Here is a 15,952-nt window from a genome sequence, read left to right as displayed (position 1 = left end):
AAGAGAGAGCTGCAAGCGTTCCCTTCAGAAAGCAGGATCATAAACAGAGAGGGAAGAGAGAGCTGCAAGCGTCCCCTTCAGAAAGCAGGATCATAAACAGAGAGAGAAGAGAGAGCTTCAAGCGTCCCCTTCAGAAAGCAGGATCTTAAACAGAAAGGGAAGAGAGAGCTGCAAGCGTCCCCTTCAGAAAGCAGGATCATAAACAGAGAGGGAAGAGAGAGCTGCAAGCGTCCCCTTCAGAAAGCAGGATCATAAACAGAGAGGGAAGAGAGAGCAGGATCATAAACAGAGAGGGAAGAGAGAGCTGCAAGCGTCCCCTTCAGAAAGCAGGATCATAAACAGAAAGGGAAGAGAGAGCTGCAAGCGTCCCCTTCAGAAAGCAGGATCATAAACAGAGAGGGAAGAGAGAGCAGGATCATAAACAGAGAGGGAAGAGAGAGCTGCAAGCGTCCCCTCAGAAAGCAGGATCATAAACAGAAAGGGAAGAGAGAGCTGCAAGCGTCCCCTTCAGAAGCAGGATCATAAACAGAGAGGGAAGAGAGAGCTGCAAGCGTCCCCTTCAGAAAGCAGGATCATAAACAGAGAGGGAAGAGAGAGCTGCAAGCGTCCCCTTCAGAAAGCAGGATCATAAACAGAGAGGGAAGAGAGAGCTGCAAGCGTCCCCTTCAGAAAGCAGGATCATAAACAGAAAGGGAAGAGAGAGCTGCAAGCGTCCCCTTCAGAAAGCAGGATCATAAACAGAGAGGGAAGAGAGAGCTGCAAGCGTCCCCTTCAGAAAGCAGGATCATAAACAGAGAGGGAAGAGAGAGCAGGATCATAAACAGAGAGGGAAGAGAGAGCTGCAAGCGTCCCCTTCAGAAAGCAGGATCATAAACAGAGAAGGAAGAGAGAGCTGCAAGCGTCCCCTTCAGAAAGCAGGATCATAAACAGAAAGGGAAGAGAGAGCTGCAAGCGTCCCCTTCAGAAAGCAGGATCATAAACAGAGAGGGAAGAGAGAGCTGCAAGCGTCCCCTTCAGAAAGCAGGATCATAAACAGAGAGGGAAGAGAGAGCTGCAAGTGTCCCCTTCGGAAAGCAGTATAATAAGTAGAGAGGGAAGAGAGAGCTGCAAGTGTCCCCTTCAGAAAGCAGGATAATAAGTAGAGAGGGAAGAGAGAGCTGCAAGTGTCCCCTTCAGAAAGCAGGATCATAAACAGAGAGGGAAGAGAGAGCTGCAAGTGTCCCCTTCAGAAAGCAGGATCTTAAACAGAGAGGGAAGAGAGAGCTGCAAGTGTCCCCTTCAGAAAGCAGGATCATAAACAGAGAGGGAAGAGAGAGCTGCAAGTGTCCCCTTCAGAAAGCAGGATCATAAACAGAGAGGGAAGAGAGAGCTGCAAGTGTCCCCTTCAGAAAGCAGGATCATAAACAGAGAGGGAAGAGAGAGCTGCAAGTGTCCCCTTCAGAAAGCAGGATCATAAACAGAGAGGGAAGAGAGAGCAGGATCATAAACAGAGAGGGAAGAGAGAGCTGCAAGTGTCCCCTTCAGAAAGCAGGATCATAAACAGAGAGGGAAGAGAGAGCTGCAAGCGTCCCCTTCAGAAAGCAGGATCATAAACAGAGAGGGAAGAGAGAGCTGCAAGCGTCCCCTTCAGAAAGCAGGATCTTAAACAGAGAGGGAAGAGAGAGCAGGATCATAAACAGAGAGGGAAGAGAGAGCTGCAAGCGTCCCCTTCAGAAAGCAGGATCTTAAACAGAGAGGGAAGAGAGAGCTGCAAGTGTCCCCTTCAGAAAGCAGGATCATAAACAGAGAGGGAAGAGAGAGCTGCAAGTGTCCCCTTCAGAAAGCAGGATCATAAACAGAGAGGGAAGAGAGAGCTGCAAGTGTCCCCTTCAGAAAGCAGGATCTTAAACAGAAAGGGAAGAGAGAGCTGCAAGTGTCCCCTTCAGAAAGCAGGATCATAAACAGAGAGGGAAGAGAGAGCTGCAAGTGTCCCCTTCAGAAAGCAGGATCATAAACAGAGAGGGAAGAGAGAGCTGCAAGTGTCCCCTTCAGAAAGCAGGATCATAAACAGAGAGGGAAGAGAGAGCTGCAAGCGTCCCCTTCAGAAAGCAGGATAATAAGTAGAGAGGGAAGAGAGAGCTGCAAGCGTCCCCTTCAGAAAGCAGGATAATAAGTAGAGAGGGAAGAGAGAGCTGCAAGTGTCCCCTTCAGAAAGCAGGATCATAAACAGAGAGGGAAGAGAGAGCTGCAAGTGTCCCCTTCAGAAAGCAGGATCATAAACAGAGAGGGAAGAGAGAGCTGCAAGCGTCCCCTTCAGAAAGCAGAATCATAAACAGAGAGGGAAGAGAGAGCTGCAAATGTCCTCTTCGGAAAGCAGGATCATAAACAGAGAGGGAAGAGAGAGCTGCAAGTGTCCCCTTCAGAAAGCAGGATCATAAACAGAGAGGGAAGAGAGAGCTGCAAGCGTCCCCTTCAGAAAGCAGGATCATAAACAGAGAGGGAAGAGAGAGCTGCAAGTGTCCCCTTCAGAAAGCAGAATCATAAACAGAGAGGGAAGAGAGAGCTGCAAGTGTCCCCTTCAGAAAGCAGGATCATAAACAGAGAGGGAAGAGAGAGCTGCAAGTGTCCCCTTCAGAAAGCAGGATCATAAACAGAGAGGGAAGAGAGAGCTGCAAGTGTCCCCTTCAGAAAGCAGGATCATAAACAGAGAGGGAAGAGAGAGCTGCAAGTGTCCCCTTCAGAAAGCAGGATCATAAACAGAGAGGGAAGAGAGAGCTGCAAGTGTCCCCTTCAGAAAGCAGGATCATAAACAGAGAGGGAAGAGAGAGCTGCAAGTGTCCCCTTCAGAAAGCAGGATCATAAACAGAGAGGGAAGAGAGAGCTGCAAGTGTCCCCTTCAGAAAGCAGGATCATAAACAGAGAGGGAAGAGAGAGCTGCAAGTGTCCCCTTCAGAAAGCAGGATCATAAACAGAGAGGGAAGAGAGAGCTGCAAGCGTCCCCTTCAGAAAGCAGGATCATAAACAGAGAGGGAAGAGAGAGCTGCAAGTGTCCCCTTCAGAAAGCAGGATCATAAACAGAGAGGGAAGAGAGAGCTGCAAGTGTCCCCTTCAGAAAGCAGGATCATAAACAGAGAGGGAAGAGAGAGCTGCAAGTGTCCCCTTCAGAAAGCAGGATCATAAACAGAGAGGGAAGAGAGAGCTGCAAGTGTCCCCTTCAGAAAGCAGGATCATAAACAGAGAGGGAAGAGAGAGCTGCAAGCGTCCCCTTCAGAAAGCAGGATAATAAGTAGAGAGGGAAGAGAGAGCTGCAAGCGTCCCCTTCAGAAAGCAGGATAATAAGTAGAGAGGGAAGAGAGAGCTGCAAGTGTCCCCTTCAGAAAGCAGGATCATAAACAGAGAGGGGAAGAGAGAGCTGCAAGTGTCCCCTTCAGAAAGCAGGATCATAAACAGAGAGGGAAGAGAGAGCTGCAAGCGTCCCCTTCAGAAAGCAGAATCATAAACAGAGAGGGAAGAGAGAGCTGCAAGTGTCCCCTTCAGAAAGCAGGATCATAAACAGAGAGGGAAGAGAGAGCTGCAAGCGTCCCCTTCAGAAAGCAGAATCATAAACAGAGAGGGAAGAGAGAGCTGCAAATGTCCTCTTCGGAAAGCAGGATCATAAACAGAGAGGGAAGAGAGAGCTGCAAGTGTCCCCTTCAGAAAGCAGGATCATAAACAGAGAGGGAAGAGAGAGCTGCAAGTGTCCCCTTCAGAAAGCAGGATCATAAACAGAGAGGGAAGAGAGAGCTGCAAGCGTCCCCTTCAGAAAGCAGAATCATAAACAGAGAGGGAAGAGAGAGCTGCAAATGTCCTCTTCGGAAAGCAGGATCATAAACAGAGAGGGAAGAGAGAGCTGCAAATGTCCTCTTCGGAAAGCAGGATCATAAACAGAGAGGGAAGAGAGAGCTGCAAGCGTCCCCTTCAGAAAGCAGGATCATAAACAGAGAGGGAAGAGAGAGCTGCAAGTGTCCCCTTCAGAAAGCAGGATAATAAGTAGAGAGGGAAGAGAGAGCTGCAAGCGTCCCCTTCAGAAAGCAGGATAATAAACAGAGAGGGAAGAGAGAGCTGCAAGTGGCAGCTTACAAAGGCTGTGACCTCAGGGTCAATGAGCGGTGCCATTAGAGCTCGGGGGCTGGGTACGTAGGTAACTGACCGCATGCCCTGATGTTCACGGGGGTCGGCGGTGGCGATTCCTACCGTATTTCAGGTTCCTGCGCACGACCTGCCGCTCCTCGGTCCGCTGAGATCCCAGCAGGTGCGCCTTCTTCAGGGAGCGCTTCGCTGCCACCAAGTCTCCCAGGCTGAGCAGCACCTGAGGAAAAGCAGGAATTCCCCAGAGCTCAACTACAGCGTCCATGGAAGAGAGAAATCCCCATCCCAAGAGGCAGACAGGCAAAGAGGAACTCCCCGGGTCACGGTAACCTTTTCATGACATTCCCGTCTCCACAAAACCTCTCTCTCCTCTGCCTTCACACACCCACGGCTCCCCCACTATTTCTGCACCATGCCAAATCCCCCCTCTCAGCCCTGCTTGCCTCACCCTGGCTCCCTCTCGCTCGTCCTTCGCCGAATCAGGCGACACAGCCAATCAAGCCAGCAAAGGCCACTGAGCTGCAACACTGACTTCCCGGAGCCTCTCACCTGTCCTATCACGGCAAAGCACTCGCTCTCCATCAGCTTCTCCTTCATCTTGCGGGCGCTCTCCTTCGCCGCCTCCAGGCAGCGGATAGCTCGGGAGGGCTCCCCTTGGCGCAGGTGAATGCAGCCCAAGTTAAAGTTGGCACGGTAGAGGTCCTCATACAGGTGAGTCTTTCTGAGAGGAAAAACACAATCCCCCCCCCACACTGCCTTCAGCACCCAGGAAGCTTTAACCCCCCGTCGGGGGGTAAGGAATACCTTGCACCACTCTCACACCGAACAACGCCAGCACGTCTGGAACGTTTTACAGACCCAGAACCACTGGGATTAAGGGCACTGCCCACCAGTCACATCCACCACCTCCAGGACCCTCAAGAGCCTTTCCAGACCTACACGTAACCTAGAGAGACAAACTAAGCCAGAAAATGCAGAGCGAGGACTATTCCATCAGGGCAGCACATTAACAGATACAGCAGGCAGGGGATTAATCACAGGACAGGGACACATTATATGGATGCAGGAAGGAGAGGGCCAGGATCAGCCAGCGAGAGAGCAGAGGAGGAAGGAAAGGGCCAAGATCAGCCAGCGAGAGAGCAGAGGAGGAAGGAGAGGGCCAGGATCAGCCAGCGAGAGAGCAGAGGCGGAAGGAGAGGGCCAGGATCAGCCAGCGAGAGACCAGAGGCGGAAGGAGAGGGCCAGGATCAGCCAGCGAGAGAGCAGAGGCGGAAGGAGAGGGCCAGGATCAGCCAGCGAGAGAGCAGAGGCGGAAGGAGAGGGCCAGGAGCAGCCAGCGAGAGAGCAGAGGCGGAAGGAGAGGGCCAGGATCAGCCAGCGAGAGAGCAGAGGCGGAAGGAGAGGGCCAGGATCAGCCAGCGAGAGAGCAGAGGCGGAAGGAGAGGGCCAGGAGCAGCCAGCGAGAGAGCAGAGGCGGAAGGAGAGGGCCAGGAGCAGCCAGCGAGAGAGCAGAGGCGGAAGGAGAGGGCCAGGATCAGCCAGCGAGAGAGCAGAGGCGGAAGGAGAGGGCCAGGATCAGCCAGCGAGAGAGCAGAGGCGGAAGGAGAGGGCCAGGATCAGCCAGCGAGAGAGCAGAGGCGGAAGGAGAGGGCCAGGATCAGCCAGCGAGAGAGCAGAGGCGGAAGGAGAGGGCCAGGATCAGCCAGCGAGAGAGCAGAGGAGGAAGGAGAGGGCCAGGATCAGCCAGCGAGAGACCAGAGGCGGAAGGAGAGGGCCAGGATCAGCCAGCGAGAGACCAGAGGCAGAAGGAGAGGGCCAGGATTAGTCAGCGAGAGACCAGAGGAGGAAGGACAGGGCCAGGATCAGCCAGCGAGAGACCAGAGGAGGAAGGAGAGGGCCAGGATCAGCCAGCGAGAGACCAGAGGCGGAAGGAGAGGGCCAGGATCAGCCAGCGAGAGACCAGAGGCGGAAGGAGAGGGCCAGGATCAGCCAGCGAGAGACCAGAGGCAGAAGGACAGGGCCAGGATCAGCCAGCGAGAGACCAGAGGCAGAAGGACAGGGCCAGGATCAGCCAGCGAGAGACCAGAGGCAGAAGGACAGGGCCAGGATCAGCCAGCGAGAGACCAGAAGAGGAAGGACAGGGCCAGGATCAGCCAGCGAGAGACCAGAGGCAGAAGGACAGGGCCAGGATCAGCCAGCGAGAGACCAGAGGCAGAAGGACAGGGCCAGGATCAGCCAGCGAGAGACCAGAAGCAGAAGGACAGGGCCAGGATCAGCCAGCGAGAGACCAGAAGAGGAAGGACAGGGCCGGCCTTAGCCAGCGAGAGACCAGAGGAGGAAGGACAGGGCCGGCCTTAGCCAGCAAGCCATGGAAGGTGGAGACAGGGCTGGAATTACTCAGCAATGAAGATGCTCTTCCGGATATAGGAGCTGCACTTGGCTGGATCCTTCTTGCTGTCAGACAGGAAGCCCAGGTTCAGGAACAGCCTGGCTCTCATTTCACTCAGCTCCCGTGAGGACACCTTCCCTGCAACCAAACCAAAACTAGAACAGACAACAATCCCCAGAAACAAGAGAAACCCAGATTCACACCCACATCACCTGCTGGGTCCCTCCTGTGGCCTGTGATCTAGCATGGCTGGAAAAGTCTCTCTCACTTGTAAATTCAGAAATCGAACAGGGCCAACAGCAGGATCAACCCACGTACGGAAACAAGAGCCTGGCATGCCCAGGACCAGAGATAAAACACGCCAAACAGCGGCAGCCTGGGCTCACCGGTTCTGCTGCTTTAGAAATGCATCATGTACTATCACCTGCTCTCAGCACCAAGCAGCACCTCCACCTCCCAGCCGTACCTCCTCCTGCTCTCAGCACATCCACCTCCCAGCCGTACCTCCTCCCGCTCTCAGCACCAAGCAGCTCATCCACCTCCCAGCCGTACCTCCTCCCGCTCTCAGCACCAAGCAGTTCATCCACCTCCCAGCTGTACCTCCTCCTGCTCTCAGCACATCCACCTCCCAGCTGTACCTCCTCCTGCTCTCATCACCAAGCAGCACCTCCCCCTCCCAGCTGTACCTCCTCCTGCTCTCATCACCAAGCAGCACCTCCCCCTCCCAGCTGTACCTCCTCCTGCTCTCAGCACATCCACCTCCCAGCTGTACCTCCTCCTGCTCTCATCACCAAGCAGCACCTCCCCCTCCCAGCTGTACCTCCTCCTGCTCTCATCACCAAGCAGCACCTCCCCCTCCCAGCTGTACCTCCTCCTGCTCTCAGCTCATCCACCTCCCAGCCGTACCTCCTCCCGCTCTCAGCACCAAGCAGTTCATCCACCTCCCAGCTGTACCTCCTCTTGCTCTCAGCACCAAGCAGTTCATCCACCTCCCAGCTGTACCTCCTCCCGCTCTCAGCACCAAGCAGCTCATCCACCTCCCAGCTGTACCTCCTCCCGCTCTCAGCACCAAGCAGTTCATCCACCTCCCAGCTGTACCTCCTCCTGCTCTCAGCACATCCACCTCCCAGCTGTACCTCCTCCTGCTCTCATCACCAAGCAGCACCTCCCCCTCCCAGCTGTACCTCCTCCTGCTCTCATCACCAAGCAGCACCTCCCCCTCCCAGCTGTACCTCCTCCTGCTCTCAGCACATCCACCTCCCAGCTGTACCTCCTCCTGCTCTCAGCACATCCACCTCCCAGCCTTACCTCCTCCCGCTCTCAGCACCAAGCAGCACATCCACCTCCCAGCTGTACCTCCTCCTGCTCTCAGCACCAAGCAGCCCATCCACCTCCCAGCCGTACCTCCTCCTGCTCTCAGCACCAAGCAGCACATCCACCTCCCAGCTGTACCTCCTCCCGCTCTCAGCACCAAGCAGCACATCCACCTCCCAGCTGTACCTCCTCCTGCTCTCAGCACCAAGCAGCACATCAACCTCCCAGCCGTACCTCCTCCTGCTCTCAGCACATCCACCTTCCAGCCGTACCTCCTCCCACTCTCAGCTCATCCACCTCCCAGCCGTACCTCCTCCTGCTCTCAGCACCAAGCAGCACATCCACCTCCCAGCCGTACCTCCTCCCGCTCTCAGCACCAAACAGCTCATCCACCTCCCAGCTGTACCTCCTCCCGCTCTCATCACCAAGCAGCACATCCACCTCCCAGCTGTACCTCCTCCTGCTCTCAGCACATCCCCCTCCCAGCTGTACCTCCTCCTGCTCTCAGCACATCCACCTCCCAGCCGTACCTCCTCCCGCTCTCAGCACCAAGCAGCACCTCCACCTCCCAGCTGTACCTCCTCCCGCTCTCAGCACCAAGCAGCACCTCCACCTCCCAGCTGTACCTCCTCCTGCTCTCAGCACCAAGCAGCACATCCACCTCCCAGCCGTACCTCCTCCTGCTCTCAGCACATCCACCTCCCAGCTGTACCTCCTCCTGCTCTCAGCACATCCACCTCCCAGCCGTACCTCCTCCTGCTCTCAGCACATCCACCTCCCAGCTGTACCTCCTCCTGCTCTCAGCACATCCACCTCCCAGCCGTACCTCCTCCCGCTCTCAGCACCAAGCAGCACATCCACCTCCCAGCTGTACCTCCTCCTGCTCTCAGCACCAAGCAGCCCATCCACCTCCCAGCCGTACCTCCTCCTGCTGCTCTCAGCACATCCACCTCCCAGCTGTACCTCCTCCTGCTCTCAGCACCAAGCAGCACATCAACCTCCCAGCCGTACCTCCTCCTGCTCTCAGCACATCCACCTTCCAGGGGTACCTCCTCCTGCTCTCAGCTCATCCACCTCCCAGCCGTACCTCCTCCCGCTCTCAGCTCATCCACCTCCCAGCCGTACCTCCTCCTGCTCTCAGCACCAAGCAGCACATCCACCTCCCAGCCGTACCTCCTCCCGCTCTCAGCACCAAACAGCTCATCCACCTCCCAGCTGTACCTCCTCCCGCTCTCATCACCAAGCAGCACATCCACCTCCCAGCTGTACCTCCTCCTGCTCTCAGCACATCCCCCTCCCAGCTGTACCTCCTCCTGCTCTCAGCACATCCACCTCCCAGCCGTACCTCCTCCCGCTCTCAGCACCAAGCAGCACCTCCACCTCCCAGCTGTACCTCCTCCCGCTCTCAGCACCAAGCAGCACCTCCACCTCCCAGCTGTACCTCCTCCTGCTCTCAGCACCAAGCAGCTCATCCACCTCCCAGCTGTACCTCCTCCTGCTCTCAGCACCAAGCAGCACATCCCCCTCCCAGCTGTACCTCCTCCCACTCTCAGCACCAAGCAGCACATCCACCTCCCAGCTGTACCTCCTCCTGCTCTCAGCACATCCACCTCCCAGCTGTACCTCCTCCTGCTCTCAGCACCAAGCAGCACATCCACCTCCCAGCTGTACCTCCTCCCGCTCTCAGCACCAAGCAGCACATCCACCTCCCAGCCGTACCTCCTCCTGCTCTCAGCACCAAGCAGCACATCCACCTCCCAGCTGTACCTCCTCCTGCTCTCAGCACCAAGCAGCACATCCACCTCCCAGCTGTACCTCTTCCCGCTCTCAGCACATCCACCTCCCAGGGGTACCTCCTCCTGCTCTCAGCACATCCACCTCCCAGCCGTACCTCCTCCCGCTCTCAGCTCATCCACCTCCCCAGCTGTACCTCCTCCTGCTCTCAGCACCAAGCAGCACATCCCCCTCCCAGCTGTACCTCCTCCTGCTCTCAGCACCAAGCAGCACCTCCACCTCCCAACCGTACCTCCTCCTGCTCTCAGCACATCCACCTCCCAGCTTAACCTCCTGCTCTCAAGCACATCCCCCTCCCAGCTGTACCTCCTCCTGCTCTCAGCACCAAGCAGCACATCCACCTCCCAGCTGTACCTCTTCCCGCTCTCAGCACATCCACCTCCCAGGGTACCTCCTTCTGCTCTCAGCACATCCACCTCCCAGCCGTACCTCCTCCCGCTCTCAGCACATCCACCTCCCAGCTGTACCTCCTCCCGCTCTCAGCACCACGCAGCACATCCACCTCCCAGCTGTACCTCCTCCTGCTCTCAGCACCAAGCAGCACATCCCCCTCCCAGCTGTACCTCCTCCTGCTCTCAGCACCAAGCAGCACATCCCCCTCCCAGCTGTACCTCCTCCTGCTCTCAGCACCAAGCAGCACATCCCCCTCCCAGCCGTACCTCCTCCTGCTCTCAGGACATCCACCTCCCAGCTGTACCTCCTCCTGTCTCAGCACCAAGCAGCACATCCACCTCCCAGCCGTACTACCTCCTGTCTCAGCAAACAGCAGGACGCCCACCTTCCAGTTTGTCATCCACAATAGCCAGACTCTTGAGGAAGGCGCTCTCTGCCTGCTCCAATGTCCCATCGGCTTGGCTGCTTTCATGCATGTACAGGTAGGTGCGGCCAATGGTGGCCAAGGCCCTCTGCTCCTCGATGTCATCTGAAACAGAGCGAGCGAGGTCCAGGTGTCTGCGCTGATGCTACAGAGAGAGAGAGAGAGAAGAATCGCACGTGAGTCTGAGGAAGGGCATGCATGGGACACGGGCCGCTGACTCTCTGGGACAGAGGAAGGGGACAGAACTCTACTGAGCTCTGAGAAGGGAAGCAGTAACACGGGGCCATGGCTCTGAAGAAAGATAAGGTCATAAAGAGATGCTTTCAAGACCCTAGGAACACAATCCAATATTAGCTCTCAAAATGAAGCTGATGAAACGGTACGGAAAGGCTTAAATGAATCGGTGAAGCAGCACGAAAAAGCTTGGATGAATCGAGGGAGGAAGACCATGGATGTCTGAAACGTGGCCTCATTGGGAGGGCAGAAAGGTTTTTATTCAAGTCGAACATTACATTTGGAGTTATGAGTTTGAGACATTTTGAGAGCTAGTTTTGTCTTTAGCATGAATATATAACATTTTTGATAGCGTGTTTAAAAGTTAAGGTTTTAAAATTATGTGCACATTTTTTAGTGCCTAAAAAAAAAATACTTTAAAAAAATTTTTTTTTTCACAAAAAATGGATTACCATGCTCACAGATATTAAAATGGACGGAGGTTGGGTGGTTGATGTATAAAGCCATTACTGGGTAGCAATGCTTACAATTACATGAAACCTACCACCTCATCCACACACACTTGTTAATAATCAACTTTATTGACTGTTAGAGCACAGTTTGCAACTTTAGTTTTTTGAATCCTAGAGAAGACAGTTACTGTAGGTGTTGTAATACTGGGTTGTACACCTTATACTGGGAAAACGGCGGTGTTTCAAGACTCTAGAAGGGAAGGGAATGAGAAGGCAGCCGGAGGACTGCAGAGTTGCCCATCCCCTAACCAAGGCCTTTGCAACCTCCACCGAACAAGGACTGGTAGCAATTAAGTGTTAAATTGCATCCATTGATTTTTTTTCTGCATACGCACCTATGAAATTTCTTTTTTTTTTTGGCAGAATCAGAATTTTCCCACTGATGTATGGATATCTGGTCACTTTTAGAGCTCATCTCTATAACCAGACAATTTTATGGACCTACAGCATTTCCCAGTAACAAGAGAAGTCTATAAAATCATGAGTGGTGGGCAGCGGATAAAACAATTTGGTTGTTTACTCTTTCAAAAAAAAATAAAAAATACAAAGAGACTAGGGGACACTCCTTGAAGGTGGTAAATACCACAATCAAAATAAGTCAGAGAGAATTCTCTCTCACTCAATGCACTATTAATTCATTGCCGAAGGATGTGGTAAAGGCAGTCACTGCTTTTGTGCCCTGAACAAAAGAGGCTTCTCACCACAGGATATGGTTTTGAAAAGCTTCCCCGACAATTCCCCCTCATTTGAAGCATTAAAATCCCCCCTCAGCCGTCTCCTCTCCAAGCTGAACAGCCCTAACCTCTTCAGCCTTTCCTCATAGGGGAGCTGTTCCAGCCCCTTTAACATTCTGGTCGCCCTTCTCTGTACTTTTTCTAGTTCTACTATATTTTGTTTTGAGATATGGGTGACCAGAATTAAACAAAACAGTACACTAGGTGTACTCACATCATTGAGCAATATTCTCTGTTTTATTCTCCGTTCCCTTCCTAATAGTTCCTAACATTCTGCTTACTTTTTTGACTGCCACTGCATACCGAGCCGACGATTTCAATGTATTATCCATGATGACACCCAAAAGTTCTTCCTGGGAACTAATCCTAATATGAAACCTAACATTGTGTAACTAGTTTAGATTATTAGAACATAAGAATATAAGAACATGCCATCCTGGGTCAGACCAAAGGTCCATCAAGCCCAGCATCCTGTTTCCAACAGTGGCCAATCCAGGCCACAAGTACCCAGCAGGATCCCAAGGGGTAGAGAGATTCCAAGCTGCTTATCCCAGGGATAAACAGTGGATTTATCCAAGTCCACCTTAATAATGGTTTATGAACTTTTCCTCCAGGAACTCCAAAACCTTATTTAAACCCAACTACATTAACAGCTTTCACCATATCCTCTGACAAATTCCAGAGTTTAATTATGCTTAAGTAAAAATATTTTCTCCTATTTGACTTAAATATATCATTAGTGGGGGGAAGTGACGTCAGCCTTCCAGTATGGACGCTTGAAGCGTTAGCTCCCTCCACGCTCTCACAAAAAATATTCATTACAGCGGTATTACAGAGCGGACGACGTTCAAAACTGTAGCGATCCATTGTCTAACAGACTACAATGACCTCCAGGAAAAAAATCAGTGGATAAAATATCTCTCTCTTATGAAGCGGGCGGATCGTGATTCACGGCCCTGAGGGAAGAGCCACGTACGGAGCCTGACAAAATGGACACCGCGAGCTGCCTGCACAACCACGAGGCAGGTAACATAATTGGGACAGACACATCACCGACAAATGGGGAACCTACAAAAGGAGGACTTTCGAGTGTGGTTTCAAGAGATAAAACAGGATATTAAAACCATGAAAAATGATGTGCAGGCGGCGCTAGCAGAGTTCCGCTCGGAGATAGGAGATTTTGGCCGCCGTGTAGAAGACGTGGAAAACATTGTTGAAGGTCATGTTATAGAGCAATCGAGGGTAGAAACGGAAATAGCGGCGCTTCAGAGTAAAAATGAGGACATTATGTTGAAATTGGAGGGCATGGAAAATAGGTTGCGGCGCTCAAATAAATATCAGAGTACGAGGAGTGCCAGAAACAGAGGCCTATTCGAATGTCTTTGAAGTGGTTCAAAAATTGTGCCGGGAGATACTTAAATCGGGAAACGACGGAGATCAGAGCAAGGAGGCGATTCTTGAGCTGGATCGGGCACATAGGGCTCTGGGAAACCCGAGAAACAATGTTCCGAGGGACATCATTGCCTGCATTCACCATTATAGGCAAAAAGAGGAGATCATGCAAAAAGCGCGCCAAATGGGCACCATTACCTGGGATGGGCACAAAATTGCCTTATATAACGACTTAGCTTCCGCCACCTTACAAAAGCGGCAAGACCTTCAAGTGGTGACCAATTTGCTTCGTAAAGAAAATGTCAGATACAGGTGGCTGTATCCCAGCGGCTTGGCCTTCACGGTAGATGGCGTCACCCATCGCCTTAAAAAGCGGGAGGAGGCGGCATCCATATTGGCAGGAGCGGGTTTCACATTACCGGAGGAAGACAACATGGCGGATACTGTTCGTGGGATGGAACGGCCTAGATGGCAGAGAGTCGGGAAAGCAGGCTCTAGACTACGCCGCAACTCGAAGGATATGCACGCTCCGAGAGAGGGAGTAGAGTGACCGATGAGAAGCACCTTCATGGAGAGCATTAACTTTGTTTTTCTTCCTTTCCGGAAGATGGCTTAAATAGATCCTGGAAACAAGATGCTACTTTATATTTCTTTATCTTACTATGTGCATCTACAGTTCTGTTCTCAAGTATTTACTGTGTTCATGTTTTGAACTAACGCTGATATATGAATATTTGTTTCTCATTGCTGTTTAGAGTTACAATGGCAATATTTCACCGAGTTTGGTGGGGCGTGGGGGGAGAATAGGGAGGTTGACTGCTTCTCCGAGAAGCACTACTGATGTATCAGTGGTGGGTACATAGGGGAGGGGAGGGGGGAGGGGGGGAATAGAAGGGCTTACGGAGATTCAGGCACGAGTATGGAGCCGGATTGTGACACCTAACAACAAAGGAGAAAGAATGGTGGGAGAACAACTGACTGGACGCTATAGAGCGGTAGGGGCATATTTTGGCTGGATAGATGGCATGTAGGGTGGTCTCCCTAAACGTTAAGGGGTTAAATATGCCGCTCAAAAGGAAGTTACTGTTTAAGGAAGCTATTCTTTCAAAGGCTTCCATTCTTTTAATACAAGAAACTCATTTAAGGAAAAAGTATGAGAGGTTGATGAGCTCTCCACATTATCCGCATATGAGGTTTGCTGCGTGCACTCCAAAACATAAATACACAGGGGTGGGGATCTTGTTCTCCAGGGATTTATTGGTGCAAGTCGACTCAGTCTATAGAGTTGACGAAGGAAGGTTCTTGATTGTCTCTGTGTATATTAATAAGATATTATACACCTTGATTAATGTCTACTGTCCTAACACTTTACAAAGAGAGACTTTTCAGAGATTGGATGAGAAACTTTTGCTGTGTAAGAGTGGTATTGTAATTGCAGGGGGGGATTTTAACCTGGTCAGGGACCCAACGATAGACTGTTCTAAAGGGGGTGGTCATTACTCTAAAACAGATAGCAGAGCATTTCAGAGCTTTATGAACCGATGGAATATGGTGGATATATGGCGGGAAAGATATCCTGTAGGTCGAAATTTTTCCTATTATTCGGCGGCGCATGACACATATACCAGAATTGACTTTCTCTTAATTGATAACACACTGGTGTCTAGCACCGTGGATGCTGGCATAGGTAATATCGCCTGGTCGGATCATGCACCTGTGTGGTGGGAATTTAATAGCTTGAACTCAGATAGTGGGCGCAGATTTTGGAAACTAAACGACTCCCTAATAAAGGATAAAGAGGTAGAATTACAAATGCGTAAGACAATTACAGAGTATTTGACAATTAATAACACAGCAGAAGTCTCACCAGGGATTATATGGGACTGTATGAAGGCCGTGTTAAGAGGCAGGTTTATTGCAATAGCCGTACACAAAAAGAAAGAGAAAGCTCAACAACATGAACGGTTAAGAGGGCAATTGGCGAAGGCAGAATTAGCCCATAAGCAGAATCCATCTAGGGCGTTACTAAAAGAATTGGGGGATATACGATATCAACTGCGCATGCTGGAAGCGGAGGAACTAGCACACAGATTAGATTTGACCAAACAGCAATATTATGAGCATGGAAATAAGGCTGGGAAACTTCTAGCGCACAAGCTGAAAGCGAAGGTGGCGCAAACGCAGATCACTAAAATTAAGGCGGCTGATGGATCTTTAGTGATGGACGGGGAGGGGATTAGGGATCAATTTAATCAGTTTTTTGCTAATCTTTATGCTCATGAAGAGGGGGTATCTGAGGAGGGTATAACTTCCTACTTGAATGATGTTCAGCTACCCAGTTTAGACTCAAGCATAACAGAAGGGTTGGGACAGCCTATTACTTCGGCCGAGGTGCTAGCTGCGATTACGGAGTTGAAACCAGGAAAAGCCCCTGGGCTAGGAGAATTGTATGGTTGACGGTGTTGAAAGCCGCGGACAGATCTAGAAGAGCCAGTAGATAGGGTTGTCTTTTTTCCATGTTCATGATGATGGAGTCTGTGAGAGAAGTAAGAAGGGATTCTGTGTTAAGAGATTTACGGAATCCAAACTGGGAAGGAGCTAGAATCTTGTGTTCCTCCAAGTATTCCGAGTGTTGTTTATTGACAATTTTCTCCATAAT

At 51.9% G+C, this 15,952-nt stretch overlaps 1 protein-coding gene across 1 annotated transcript in view; it reads right to left on the bottom strand.

Moving 5' to 3' along the window:
* Nucleotides 1–4,212: 4,212 nt before the first annotated feature.
* LOC115081331 (tonsoku-like protein) overlaps nt 4,213–15,952 on the bottom strand; it is a gene marked incomplete at its 3' end in the record, with an annotated part of 40,431 nt that continues 28,691 nt past the window's right edge. Inside the window, exons 4-7 of the mRNA XM_029585813.1 lie at nt 10,383–10,566; nt 6,505–6,634; nt 4,657–4,828; nt 4,213–4,327 (exon numbers count right to left, since the gene is read on the bottom strand). Of these exons, the coding sequence (XP_029441673.1) occupies nt 4,213–4,327; nt 4,657–4,828; nt 6,505–6,634; nt 10,383–10,566 (601 nt within the window). The remainder of the gene's footprint in view (nt 4,328–4,656; nt 4,829–6,504; nt 6,635–10,382; nt 10,567–15,952) is intronic.

The sequence above is a fragment of the Rhinatrema bivittatum genome, unplaced genomic scaffold (assembly GCF_901001135.1).
Source record: "Rhinatrema bivittatum unplaced genomic scaffold, aRhiBiv1.1, whole genome shotgun sequence".
Classification (NCBI taxonomy): Eukaryota; Metazoa; Chordata; class Amphibia; order Gymnophiona; family Rhinatrematidae; genus Rhinatrema; species Rhinatrema bivittatum.
Note: the sequence above shows the minus strand (reverse complement) of the source record. Positions and strands in the feature narration are given on the sequence as shown.